General features: G+C 53.7%; 1 protein-coding gene across 1 annotated transcript; it reads right to left on the bottom strand.

Moving 5' to 3' along the window:
- Positions 1-338: 338 nt before the first annotated feature.
- On the bottom strand, positions 339-13,720 carry LOC134158089 (ryanodine receptor 1-like; the record flags this gene model as incomplete). The annotated part of the gene is made up of 7 exons (XM_062607739.1): positions 13,588-13,720; positions 12,664-12,747; positions 11,716-11,875; positions 7,471-7,618; positions 5,182-5,387; positions 3,860-4,034; positions 339-547 (listed from the first exon to the last, which is right to left on the bottom strand). Coding segments are annotated over exons 1-7 (1,002 nt in total), but the record flags the coding sequence as incomplete, so codon positions are not given.
- Between the last annotated feature and the right edge of the window lie 1,176 nt (positions 13,721-14,896).

Raw genomic sequence — 14,896 nt, 5'->3', positions numbered from 1 at the left:
CCATCACCCCCCCCATCCCCATCGCCACCCTATGGCTCCATCCCCATCCAATGGAGCCTCCACCCCACATCCCCATCCCCACCCTATGGGTCCATCACCCCCCCCATCCCCATCACCACCCTATGGCTCCATCACATCCCCATCCCCACCCTATGGCTCCATCACCCCCCACATCCCCATCCCCACCCTATGTGTCCATCACCCCCCACATCCCCATCCCCACCCTATGTCTCCATCACCCCCCCCATCCCCACCCTATGGCTCCATCACCTCCCACATCCCCATCCCCACCCCGAACCCTATGGGGCCGCCCCATTGCCCCCCCCATGGGGCCTCACCTCGAGCTGGGGGTGGTCGGGGGCCAGGGGCACGAAGCGGGGCCGGCTGTGGCTGCACCAGAGGGGCAGCGGGCGCTTGCGGTTGACGCCGAAGGGTTCGTAGCCCTCCTGCAGGCCGCAGATGGTGAAGAACCGCAGGGAGCTCACGTCCTGGCCCAGGTTCAGCAGCCCCTCCTGCCCCGGACCCAGGCTGCACACGGGCACGAAGCCTATGGGGAACGGGGACACTCAGAGGGTGCCCATTGGACCCTTATAGGATGCCCATTGACCTTTATAGAGCATCCATTGAACCTCTATAGAGCATCCATTGAACCTCTGTAGAGCATCCATTGAACCTCTATAGAGCATCCATTGATCCTCTATAGAGCATCCATTGAACCTCTATAGAGCATCCATTGAACCTCTATAGGGCACCCATTGAACCTCTATAGAGCATCCATTGAACCTCTATAGAGCATCCATTGAACCTCTATAGAGCATCCATTGATCCTCTATAGAGCATCCATTGAACCTCTATAGGGCGCCCATTGAACGTCTACAGGGAGCTCACGTCCTGGCCCAGGTTCAGCAGCCCCTCCTGCCCCGGGCCCAGGCTGCACACGGGCACGAAGCCTATGGGGAACGGGGACACTCAGAGGGTGCCCATTGGACCCTTATAGGATGCTCATTGAACCTCTGTAGAGCACCCATTGAACCTCTATAGGGTGCCCATTGGACCTCTGTAGGATGCTCATTGGACCTCTACAGAGCACCCATTGAACCTCTATAGAGCATCCATTGAACCTCTATAGAGCATCCATTGAACCTCTATAGAGCATCCATTGATCCTCTATAGAGCATCCATTGAACCTCTATAGGGCGCCCATTGAACGTCTACAGGGAGCTCACGTCCTGGCCCAGGTTCAGCAGCCCCTCCTGCCCCGGGCCCAGGCTGCACACGGGCACGAAGCCTATGGGGAACGGGGACACTCAGAGGGTGCCCATTGGACCCTTATAGGATGCTCATTGAACCTCTGTAGAGCACCCATTGAACCTCTATAGGGTGCCCATTGGACCTCTGTAGGATGCTCATTGGACCTCTACAGAGCACCCATTGAACCTCTATAGAGCATCCATTGAACCTCTGTAGTGCGCCCATTGAACCTCTATAGGGTGCCCATTGGACCTCTATAGAGCGCCCATTGAACCTCTATAGAGCATCCATTGAACCTCTATAGAGCATCCATTGAACCTCTATAGAGCACCCATTGAACCTCTATAGAGCATCCATTGAACCTCTGTAGAGCATCCATTGAACCTCTATAGAACATCCATTGAACCTCTATAGAGCATCCATTGAACCTCTATAGAGCATCCATTGAACCTCTATAGAGCGCCCATTGGACCTCTATAGAGCATCCATTGAACCTCTATAGAGCATCCATTGAACCTCTATAGAGCATCCATTGAACCTCTATAGAGCGCCCATTGAACCTCTATAGAGCATCCATTGAACCTCTATAGAGCACCCATTGAACCTCTGTAGGGCACCCATTGAACCTCTATAGAGCATCCATTGAACCTCTATAGGGCGCCCATTGAACCTCTATAGAGCATCCATTGAACCTCTATAGAGCATCCATTGAACCTCTATAGGGCGCCCATTGAACCTCTATAAAGCATCCATTGAACCTCTATAGGGCGCCCATTGAACGTCTACAGGGAGCTCACGTCCTGGCCCAGGTTCAGCAGCCCCTCCTGCCCCGGGCCCAGGCTGCACACGGGCACGAAGCCTATGGGGAACGGGGACACTCAGAGGGTGCCCATTGGACCCTTATAGGATGCTCATTGAACCTCTGTAGAGCATCCATTGAACCTCTATAGGGTGCCCATTGGACCTCTGTAGGATGCTCATTGGACCTCTATAGAGCGTCCATTGAACCTCTATAGAGCATCCATTGAACCTCTATAGAGCACCCATTGATCCTCTATAGAGCATCCATTGAACCTCTATAGAGCACCCATTGATCCTCTATAGAGCATCCACTGAACCTCTATAGAGCACCCATTGAACCTCTATAGAGCATCCATTGAACCTCTGTAGAGCATCCATTGAACCTCTATAGAACATCCATTGAACCTCTATAGAGCATCCATTGAACCTCTATAGAGCATCCATTGATCCTCTATAGAGCATCCATTGAACCTCTATAGAGCATCCATTGAACCTCTATTGAGCATCCATTGGACCTCTATAGAGCGCCCATTGGACCTCTGTAGGGTGCCCATTGGACCTCTATAGAGCATCCATTGAACCTCTATAGAGCACCCATTGGACCTCTATAGGATGCCCATTGAACTACTATAGGGCGCCCATTGGACCCTTATAGGATGCCCATTGAACCTCTATAGAGCATCCATTGAACCTCTATAGAGCATCCATTGAACCTCTGTAGAGCACCCATTGAACCCCTGTAGGGCGCCCATTGAACCTCTGTAGAGCATCCATTGAACCTCTATAGAGCACCCATTGATCCTCTATAGAGCATCCATTGAACCTCTATAGAGCATCCATTGAACCTCTGTAGAGCACCCATTGAACCCCTGTAGGGCGCCCATTGAACCTCTGTAGAGCATCCATTGAACCTCTATAGAGCACCCATTGATCCTCTATAGAGCATCCATTGAACCTCTATAGAGCATCCATTGAACCTCTATAGAGCATCCATTGAACCTCTATAGAGCACCCATTGAACCTCTATAGAGCATCCATTGAACCTCTATAGAGCACCCATTGATCCTCTATAGAGCATCCATTGAACCTCTATAGAGCATCCATTGAACCTCTATACGGCGCCCATTGAACCTCCATAGGGCACCCATTGAACCTCTATAGAGCATCCATTGAACCTCTATAGAGCGCCCATTGAACATCTATAGAGCATCCATTGGATCTCTATAGGGCACTCATTGGACCTCTATAGGACGCCCATTGAACCTCTATAGAGCATCCATTGAACCTCTATAGAGCATCCATTGAACCTCTATAGAGCATCCATTGAACCTCTATAGAGCATCCATTGAACCTCTATAGAGCATCCACTGAACCTCTGTAGGGCGCCCATTGAACCTCTGTAGAGCATCCACTGAACCTCTATAGAGCATCCACTGAACCTCTATAGAGCGTCCATTGAACCTCTGTAGAGCATCCATTGAACCTCTATAGAGCATCCATTGAACCTCTATAGAGCATCCATTGAACCTCTATCGGGCACCCATTGGACCTCTATAGAGCATCCATTGATCCTCTATAGAGCGCCATTGAACCTCTATAGAGCATCCATTGATCCTCTATAGAGCATCCATTGAACCCTATAGAGCATCCATTGAACCTCTGTAGAGCATCCATTGAACCTCTGTAGAGCATCCATTGAACCTCTGTAGAGCATCCATTGGTCCCCCATATGGCACCCACTGCACCCCCCATAGAGCACCCACTGCACCCCCCATATGTCACCCATTTCACCCCCATGGGCCCCCACCTTCGCCCACGTCGAAGCCCTTGAAGGCCACCTCGGAGCCGGCGTCGCTGATGAGGAGCTCGCCGTTGAGCGTGAAGCTGATGTGGGCCTCGGCCAGGTCGATCATGCAGCCGACCACGTCCCCCCCCTGCCAGGCCCGCCCGAAGGGCTCGCTGCCCACGTGCCACCGCTGAGCCTGCGGGGGGCCAGGCCGTCATGGGGGGCGTGGGGAGCTATGGGGTGATGGGGGGTGATGGGGTGATGGGGTGATGGGGGTGATGGGGGAATGGGGGGGCAATGGAATGGGGGGCAATGGGGTGATGGGGAGTGATGGGGGGTAATAGGGTGATGGGGGAGATGGGGAGCTAAGGGGCGATGGGGGTGATGGGGAGCTATGGGGTGATGGGGGAGGTGGGGTGATGGGGGAGATGGCGTTATGGGATTATGGGGGGTGATGGGGAGTGATGGGGGCTATGGGGCGATGGGGGAGATGGGGAGCTATGGGGTGATGGGGGAGATGGGGTGATGGGGACTATGGGGTGATGGGGGAGATGGGGTTATGGGGGGTGATGGGGGCTATGGATTGATGGGGTTATGGGGGGTGATGGGGGAGATGGGGAGCTATGGGGTGATGGGGGAGATGGGGTGATGGAGGGAGATGGGGTGATGGGGGCTATGGGGTGATGGGGACCATAGGGTGATGGGGACATGGGATGGCCCATATGTGGCCCAAGGGGTTCCTAACTGGTTCCCAATGGGTTCCCAATGGTTCCCCCTGTGTTCCCAATGGGGTCCCAAAGGGTTCCCAATGGGTTCCCAATGATTCCCAACAGTTCCCAATGATGTCCCAAGGGGTTCCCAATAGGCTCCCCATGTGTTCCCAACGATACCCCAAAGGGTTCCCAATGATGTCCCAATGGTTCCCAATGGTTCCCCAATGGTTCCCAATGATGTACCAATGGTTCCCCAATGATATCCCAATGGTTCCCAATGGTTCCCCAATGGTTCCCCAATGATTCCCAATGATATCCCAATGGTTCCCCAATGGTTCCCCAATGGTTCCCCAATGATATCCCAATGGTTCCCCAATGATATCCCAATGATTCCCAATGATATCCCAATGGTTCCCCAATGGTTCCCCAATGATTCCCAATGGTCCCAAATGGTTCCCCATGTGTTCTCAATGATATCCCAATGGTTCCCCAATGATATCCCAATGGTTCCCAATGGTTCCCCAATGGTTCCCCCCGTGTTCCCAACCACACCCCAAAGTATTCCCAACGATGTCCCCAACGGGTGCCCATCTCCCCCCCCCCAGCTCCCCGTTGCCCCCAGCGCCTCACGCGGTGCCCGTCGAAGACGAAGGCGAGCTCATCGGCGCCGAGGCCGACGTCGGGGCGGAGGTGGGGCCGGGCCCAGCCCACGCGCATGGCGCCGCCGGTGACGGCCTCGAACTCGAAGTACCAGCGCCCGGCGCGCACCGCCAGCGCCCGCTCGGCACGGAAGAGCCGCGGACGCACCCCCGCCGGGCCCGGCGCCGCCTCCGACGCTGTGGGGTTGGGGTTGGGAGGGGAGAGAGGGTCAGCACCAAGGACAGAGACCGGGGGCACCCAGTGGTACCCAATGGAGTCATCATCCCGATGGTACCCAATGGAGTCATCATCCCAATGGTACCCAATGGAGTCATCATCCCAATGGAGTCATCATCCCAATGGTACCCAAGGGGGACAGCATCCCATTATGGTACCCAATAGAGACAGCATCATAATATGGTACCCAATGGAGACAGCATCCCAATATGGCACCCAATGGAGACAGCATCCCAATATGGTACCCAATGGGGACAGCTTCCCAATGGTACCCAATGGAGTCATCATCCCAAGTGGTACCCAATGGAGTCATCATCCCAATGGAGTCATCATCCCAATGGTACCCAATGGAGACAGTGCCCCGGTGGTACCCAATGGAGACAGCATCCCAATATGGTACCCAATGGAGTCATCATCCCAAGTAGTACCCAATGGAGTCATCATCCCAAGTGGTACCCAATGGAGTCATCATCCCAATGGAGACAGCATCCCAATATGGTACCCAATGGAGTCATCATCCCAAGTGGTACTCAATGGAGTCATCATTCCAAGTGGTACCCAATGGAGTCATCATCCCAATGGTACCCAATGGAGTCATCATCCCAATGGAGTCATCATCCCAATGGAGTCATCATCCCAAGTGGTACCCAATGGAGTCATCATCCCAATGGAGTCATCATCCCAAGTGGTACCCAATGGTGTCATCATCCCAATGGTACCCAATGGAGTCATCATCCCAATGGTACCCAATGGAGTCATCATCCCAAGTGGTACCCAATGGAGTCATCATCCCAAGTGGTACCCAATGGAGTCATCATCCCAATGGAGTCATCATCCCAATGGTACCCAATGGAGTCATCATCCCAGTGGTACCCAATGGAGTCATCATCCCAATGGTGTCATCATCCCAATGGTACCCAATGGAGTCATCATCCCAATGGTACCCAATGGAGTCATCATCCCAAGTGGTACCCAATGGAGTCATCATCCCAAATGGTACCCAATGGAGTCATCATCCCAAGTGGTACCCAATGGAGTCATCATCCCAAATGGTACCCAATGGAGTCATCATCCCAATGGAGTCATCATCCCAAGTGGTACCCAATGGAGTCATCATCCCAATGGTACCCAATGGAGTCATCATTCCAATGGAGTCATCATCCCAAGTGGTACCCAATGGAGTCATCATCCCAAGTGGTACCCAATGGAGTCATCATCCCAATGGAGTCATCATCCCAAGTGGTACCCAATGGAGTCACCATCCCAATGGAGTCATCATCCCAAGTGGTACTCAATGGACTCATCATCCCAATGGTACCCAATGGAGTCATCATCCCAATGGTACCCAGTGGAGTCATCATCCCAATGGAGTCATCATCCCAAGTGGTACCCAATGGAGTCATGATCCCAATGGAGTCATCATCCCAATGGTACCCAATGGAGTCATCATCCCAATGGAGTCATCATCCCAAATGGTACCCAATGGAGTCATCATCCCAATGGTACCCAATGGAGACATCACCCCAGTGGTACCCAATGGAGTCATCATCCCAATGGTACCCAATGGAGACATCACCCCAGTGGTACCCAATGGAGTCATCATCCCAATGGAGTCATCATCCCAAGTGGTACCCAATGGAGTCATCATCCCAAGTGGTACCCAATGGAGTCATCATCCCAAGTGGTACCCAATGGAGTCATCATCCCAATGGAGTCATCATCCCAAGTGGTACCCAATGGAGTCATCATCCCAATGGAGTCATCATCCCAATGGTACCCAATGGAGTCATCATCCCAATGGTACCCAATGGAGTCATCATCCCAATGGTGTCATCATCCCAATGGTACCCAATGGAGTCATCATCCCAATGGTGTCATCATCCCAATGGTACCCAATGGAGTCATCATCCCAATGGAGTCATCATCCCAATGGAGTCATCACCCCAATGGTACCCAATGGAGCCTGCATCCGTGGCACCCAAAGGAACCAGCATCCCCCCGTAGCCCCATAGCCCCCCGTAGCCCCATAGCCCCCCTGCTCACGCGTGTCCTGGTCCGGGGGCTCGATGTTGTAGCCGTAGCCCAGCAGCGTGCGCACGGCCTGGCCCAGGCTCTCCCGGTTGCGGCTCTTGGTGCCCTCGTCCAGGAGGTGGTAGGGGACGAGGCGTGGGTTCCGCTTCTCCTTGATGTCCTGGGGGGCACCGTGGGGATGCAATGGGGATACAATGGGGTTACAATGGGGATGCGATGGGGTTACAATGGGGATAAAATGGGAATACAATGGGGATACAATGGGGAAACAATGGGGATACATTGGAGAAACAATGGGGATACAATGGGGAAACAATGGGGATACAATGGGGTTACAATGGGGAAACAATGGGGATACATTGGAGAAACAATGGGGAAACAATGGGGATACAATGGGGAAACAAGGGGGTTACAATGGGGAAACAATGGGGATACAATGGGGTTACAATGGGGAAACAAGGGGGTTACAATGGGGATAAAATGGGGTTACAATGGGGATACATTGGGGAAACAATGGGGATACAATGGGGAAACAAGGGGGTTACAATGGGGATAAAATGGGGTAACAATGGGGATAAAATGGGGTTACAATGGGGAAACAATGGGGATACATTGGGGAAACAATGGGGATACAATGGGGTTACAATGGGGAAACAATGGGGATGCGATGGGGATAAAATGGGGATACAATGGGGAAACAATGGGGATGCGATGGGGATAAAATGGGGATACAATGGGGAAACAAGGGGGTTACAATGGGGATGCAATGGGGATAAAATAGCGTTACAATGGGGAAACAATGGGGTTACAATGGGGATGCGATGGGGTTACAATGGGGATAAAATGGGGATACAATGGGGTTACAATGGGGAAACAATGGGGTTACGATGGGGATGCAATGAGGTTATGATGGGGATACAATGGGGATGCAGTGGGGATGCAATGGGGTTACAATGGGGATAAAATGGGGATACAATGGGGATGCAATGGGGATAAAATGGGCTTGCAATGGGGAAACAATGGGGTTACAGTGGGGATGGAATGGAGTTACAATGGGGATGCGATGAGGATGCAATGGGGTTACAATGGGGATGCGATGAGGATGCAATGGGGTTACAATGGGGATGCAATGGGGAAACAATGGGGTTACAATGGGGATGCAATGGGGTTACAATGGGGTTACGATGGGAATGCAATGGGGATGCAATGGGGATACAATGGGGTTAAAATGGGGATGCAATGGGGTTACAATGGGGATACAATGGGGATTCGATGGGGATGCAATGGGGTTACAATGGGGACGCAATGGGGACACCATGGGGACAATGTTGGGGTGTTTTTCACCTTTTTGGGTGGGTTTTGCTGTTTTTGGGGTGGTTTTGGGGTGGTTTTTTGGGTGTTTTTGGCCATTTTTGGCTGTTTTGGGGCTGTTTTTGGGGTGTTTGCTGCTGCCCTGCACGGTGCTGTAGCTCGAGCCCTACCACATGCCGTCGCGCGTGTTTCGGTCTATTTTGGTCAATGTTGGGGTGTTTTTCACCGTTTTTGGGTGAGTTTTGGGGTGGTTTTGGGGGTGTTTTTGGCCGTTTTAGGCTGTTTTAGGGCTGATTTTGGGGTTTGCTGCTGACCTGCACGGTGCTGTAGCTCGAGCCCTACCACATGCCGTCGCGCGTGTTTCGGTCTACTTTGGTCAATGTTGGGGTGTTTTTCACCGTTTTTGGGTGAGTTTTGCTGGTTTTGGGGTGGTTTTGGGGGTGTTTTTGGCCGTTTTAGGCTGTTTTAGGGCTGATTTTGGGGTTTGCTGCTGACCTGCACGGTGCTGTAGCTCGAGCCCTACCACACGCCGTCGCGTGTGTTTCGGTCTATTTTGGTCAATGTTGGGGTGTTCTTCACCGTTTTTGGGTGGGTTTTGCTGTTTTTGGGGTGGGTTTGGGGTGTTTTTGGGGGTGTTTTTGGCCGTTTTTGGCTGTTTTAGGGCTGTTTTTGGGGTGTTTGCTGCTGACCTGCACGGTGCTGTAGCTCGAGCCCTACCACACGCCGTCGCGCGTGTTTCGGTCAATTTTGGTCAATGTTGTGGTGTTTTTCACCGTTTTTGGGTGGGTTTTGCTGGTTTTGGGGTGGTTTTGGGGTGGTTTTTGGGGTGTTTTTGGCCATTTTTGGCTGTTCTAGGGCTGGTTTTGGGGTGTTTGCTGCTGCCCTGCATGGTGCTGTAGCTCGAGCCCTACCACACGCCGTCGCGTGTGTTTCGGTCTATTTTGGTCAATGTTGGGGTGTTTTTCACCGTTTTTGGGTGGGTTTTGCTGGTTTTGGGGTGTTTTTGGGGGTGTTTTTGGCTGGTTTTGGATGTTTTAGGCTGTTTTTGGGGTGTTTGCTGCTGACCTGCACAGTGCTGTAGCTCGAGCCCTACCACATGCCGTCGCGCGTGTTTCGGTCAATTTTGGTCAATGTTGGGGTGTTTTTCACCGTTTTTGGGTGAGTTTTGCTGGTTTTGGGGTGGTATTTGGGGTGTTTTTGGCCGTTTTAGGCTGTTTTAGGGCTGATTTTGGGGTTTGCTGCTGACCTGCACGGTGCTGTAGCTCGAGCCCTACCACACGCCGTCGCGCGTGTTTCGGTCTACTTTGGTCAATGTTGGGGTGTTTTTCACCGTTTTTGGGTGAGTTTTGCTGGTTTTGGGGTGGTTTTGGGGGTGTTTTTGGCCGTTTTAGGCTGTTTTAGGGCTGATTTTGGGGTTTGCTGCTGACCTGCACGGTGCTGTAGCTCGAGCCCTACCACACGCCGGCGCGTGTGTTTCGGTCTATTTTGGTCAATGTTGGGGTGTTCTTCACCGTTTTTGGGTGGGTTTTGCTGTTTTTGGGGTGGTTTTGGGGTGTTTTTGGGGGTGTTTTTGGCCGTTTTTGGCTGTTTTAGGGCTGTTTTTGGGGTGTTTGCTGCTGACCTGCACGGTGCTGTAGCTCGAGCCCTACCACACGCCGTCGCGCGTGTTTCGGTCAATTTTGGTCAATGTTGTGGTGTTTTTCACCGTTTTTGGGTGGGTTTTGCTGGTTTTGGGGTGGTTTTGGGGTGGTTTTTGGGGTGGTTTTGGCCATTTTTGGCTGTTCTAGGGCTGGTTTTGGGGTGTTTGCTGCTGCCCTGCATGGTGCTGTAGCTCGAGCCCTACCACACGCCGTCGCGTGTGTTTCGGTCTATTTTGGTCAATGTTGGGGTGTTTTTCACCGTTTTTGGGTGGGTTTTGCTGGTTTTGGGGTGGTTTCTGGGGGTGTTTTGGGCTGTTTTGGGCTGTTTTAGGGCTGTTTTTCGGGTGTTTGCTGCTGACCTGCACGGTGCTGTAGCTCGAGCCCTACCACATGCCGTCGCGCGTGTTTCGGTCAATTTTGGTCAATGTTGGGGTGTTTTTCACCGTTTTTGGGTGAGTTTTGCTGGTTTTGGGGTGGTTTTTGGGGTGTTTTTGGCCGTTTTAGGCTGTTTTAGGGCTGATTTTGGGGTTTGCTGCTGACCTGCACGGTGCTGTAGCTCGAGCCCTACCACATGCCGTCGCGCGTGTTTCGGTAAATTTTGGTCAATGTTGGGGTGTTTTTCACCGTTTTTGGGTGAGTTTTGCTGGTTTTGGGGTGGTTTGGGGGTGGTTTTTTGGGTGTTTTTGGCCGTTTTTGGCTGTTTTGGGGCTGGTTTTGGGGTGTTTGCTGCTGACCTGCACGGTGCTGTAGCTCGAGCCCTACCACACGCCGTTGCGCGTGTTTCGGTCTATTTTGGTCAATGTTGGGGTGTTCTTCAACGTTTTTGGGTGGGTTTTGCTGTTTTTGGGGTGGTTTTGGGGTGGTTTTTTGAGTGTTTTTGGCCATTTTTGGCTGTTTTAGGGCTGTTTTTGGGGTGTTTGCTGCTGCCCTGCACGGTGCTGTAGCTCGAGCCCTACCACACGCCGTCGTGCGTGTTTCGGTCTATTTTGGTCAATGTTGGGGTGTTTTTCACCATTTTTGGGTGGGTTTTGCTGGTTTTGGGGTGGGTTTTGGGGTGGTTTTTTGAGTGTTTTTGGCCGTTTTTGGCTGTTTTAGGGCTGGTTTTGGGGTGTTTGCTGCTGCCCTGCACGGTGCTGTAGCTCGAGCCCTACCACACGCCGTCGTGCGTGTTTCGGTCTATTTTGGTCAATGTTGGGGTGTTTTTCACCGTTTTTGGGTGGGTTTTGCTGGTTTTGGGGTGGTTTTTGGGGTGTTTTTGGCCGTTTTTGGCTGTTTTGGAGCTGGTTTTGGGGTGTTTGCTGCTGACCTGCACGGTGCTGTAGCTCCAGCCCTGCTGCACGCGGTCGCGGGCCCACACGTTGTGGCTGTTCTCGGCCAAGCGGTCGACGAGCGTGAGCTGGGCCGGGGTCAGCTTCACGTGCGCCAGGTCCAACGGCGCCGGCTTGTACCCGTTGGACATCGTGTACCTGGGGGGGGGGGGACAAAGTGGGGTCAACTGGGATCAAACTGGGTCAACTGGGATCAACTGGAACCAAAGTGGGGTCAACTGGGATGAACTGGGGTCAACTGGGATCAAACTGGGTCAACTGGGATCAACTGGAACCAAAGTGGGGTCAACTGGGATGAACTGGGGTCAACTGGGATCAAACTGGGTCAACTGGGATCAACTAGGATCAAACTGGAGTCAACTGGAACCAAAGTGGGGTCAACTGGGATGAACTGGGGTCAACTGGGATCAAACTGGGTCAACTGGGATCAACTAGGATCAAACTGGAGTCAACTGGAACCAAAGTGGGGTCAACTGGGATGAACTGGGGTCAACTGGGATCAAACTGGATCAACTGGGATGAACTGGGGTCAACGGGAAGCAAAGTGGGGTCAACTGGGATGAACTGGGGTCAACTGGGTTCAAACTGGAATCAACTGGAACCAAAGTGCGGTCAACTGGGATGAACTGGGGTCAACGGGAAGCAAAGTGGGGTCAACTGGGATGAACTGGGGTCAACTAGGATCAAACTGGAGTCAACTGGAAGCAAAGTGGGGTCAACTGGGATCAACTGGAATCAAAGTGGGGTCAACTGGGATGAACTGGGGTCAACTGGGTTCGACTGGGGTCAACTGAAGTCAACTGGGATTGACTGGAATCAAACTAGGACCAAATTGGGGTCAACTGGGACCAAACTGGGGTCAACTGGGGTCAACTGGGACCAAACTGGGGTCAACTGGTCCCAAACTGGGTCCCCCCCAGACTCACGTTTTGGGGAGTTTGATCTTCTTGAGGTTCTCCTCGGCTTTCTCATCGGCCATCCCCACGTGGCAGCCAAGGGCCAGCAGCGTCCTGTGGGGCAGGGGGTGAGGGACCCCAATGGGGAACCCCGATGGGCACCCCCCCCAATGGGCACCCCCCATGGGAACCCTCAATGGGTACCCCAATGGGCAACCCCAATGGGCAACCCCAATGGGCACCCCCCAGTGGGTACCCCAAAGAGCACCATCAATGGGCAACCCCAATGGGCATCCCCCAATTGGCACCCCAATGGGTAACCCCAATGGGCACCACCCAATGGGCACCCCCCATGGGCACCCCAATGGGAACCCTCAATGGGCACCCCAATGGGCACCCCAATGGGCAACCCCAATGGGCATCTCAATGGGTACCCCAACAGATAACCCCAATGGGCACCCTCAATGGGTACCCCAATGAGTAACCCCAATGGGCACCCCCCAACGGGCAACCCCAATGGGCACCCCCCAATGGGCACCCCCCATGGGCAACCTCAATGGCACCCTCAATGGGCACCCCAATGGGTAACCCCAATGGGCAACCTCAATGGGCACCCCAATGGGTACCCCCCAATGGGTACCCCAAAGAGCACCATCAATGGGCAACCCCAATGGGAACCCTCAATGGGTACCCCAAAGAGCACCATCAATGGGCAACCCCAATGAGCACCCCAATGGGCAACCCCAATGGGCATCTCAATGGGTACCCCAACAGATAACCCCAATGGGCACCCCAATGGGAACCCTCAATGGGCATCCCAATGGGCACCCTCAATGTGCAACCCCAATGGGAACGCCAATGGGCCCCCCCAAAACCCATCCAAGGGGGGGATCAATGGGGGGGACCCCAAAACCCACATCCCCCCCCCCACCCCACAGGGGACCCCCCCCTTACTTGAGGGTCTCCCCCGACATCTGCAGGTTGTAGCTGCGCTCGGGATCGGGCAGGTTGTGGAAGCTGAGCAGGCAGGGATGCAGGCGCCGAGCATCGTCACGGACCTGGGACCCCCAAAAATGGGTCAGGGACCCCAAAAAATGGGTCTGGGACCCCCAAAAATGGGTCAGAGACCCCCAAGAATGGGTCTGGGACCCCCAAAAATGGCTCCGGGACCCCCAAAAATGGGTCTGGGCACCCCAGAAACCCCCCAGGGACCCCCAAAAATGGGTCTGCGACCCCCAAAAATAGGTCAGGGACCCCAAAAAATGGGTGAGGGACCGCCAAAAATGGGTCTGCGACCCCCAAAAATGGGTCTGGGCACCCCAGAAACCCCCCAGGGACTGCCAAAAATGGGTCAGGGACTCCAAAACCCCCCCCGGGACCCCCCAAAATGGGTTAGGGACCCCCAGAAATGGGTCTGGGACCCCCAAAAATGGGTCAGGGACCCCAAAAAATGGGTCAGAGACCCCCAAAATGGGTCAGAACCACCCCAGGGGACCCCAGAAGCAGGGGGGCAGTGGGGAGGTGGGGGGTTAGGGGGGACAATAGGGTACAATGGGGTCTATGGGGGGCTTTGGGGGCAGTAAGGGTGCAGTGAGACCTATGGGATGCAATAGGGTGCAATGGGGGGCAATGGGGAGCTATGGGGGTCTATGGGGTGCAATGGGACACAATGGGGCTCTATGGGCTCTATGGGCTCTATGGGGCTCTGTGTGGTCAATGGGTATGGGTCAATATGGGCTCTATGGGTCTCTATGGACTCTATGGGGCTCTATGGGGCTCTATGGGCTCTATGGGGCTCTATGGGGCTCTAGGGGCTCTATGGACTCTATGGGGCTCTATGGACTCTATGGGGCTCTATGGGGCTCTATGGGGCTCTATGGGGCTCTATGGGGCTCTATGGGGCTCTATGGGGCTCTATGGGCTCTATGGGATCTATGGGGCTCTATGGGGCTCTATGGGGCTCTATGGGGATCTATGGGGCTCTATGGGGCTCTATGGGGCTCTATGGGGCTCTATGGGGCTCTATGGGGCTCTATGGGGCTCTATAGGGCTCTATGGGCTCTATGGGATCTATGGGGCTCTATGGGGCTCTACGGGCTCTATGGGGCTCTATGGGACTCTATGGGCCCTATGGGGCTCTATGGGGCTCTAGGGGCTCTATGGGGCTCTATGGGCTCTATGGGGCTCTATGGGGCTCTATGGGCTCTATGGGGCTCTATGGGGCTCTATGGGGCTCTATGGGCTCTATGGGGCTCTATGGGCT

Source organism: Pezoporus occidentalis, unplaced genomic scaffold (genome assembly GCF_034315485.1).
Source record: "Pezoporus occidentalis ecotype Australia unplaced genomic scaffold, CSIRO_AGI_Poc_V1 ctg1242, whole genome shotgun sequence".
Taxonomy (NCBI): domain Eukaryota; kingdom Metazoa; phylum Chordata; class Aves; order Psittaciformes; family Psittacidae; genus Pezoporus; species Pezoporus occidentalis.
The sequence above is the reverse complement of the archived record's forward strand: the minus strand, read 5'-3'. Positions and strand labels throughout refer to the sequence as shown.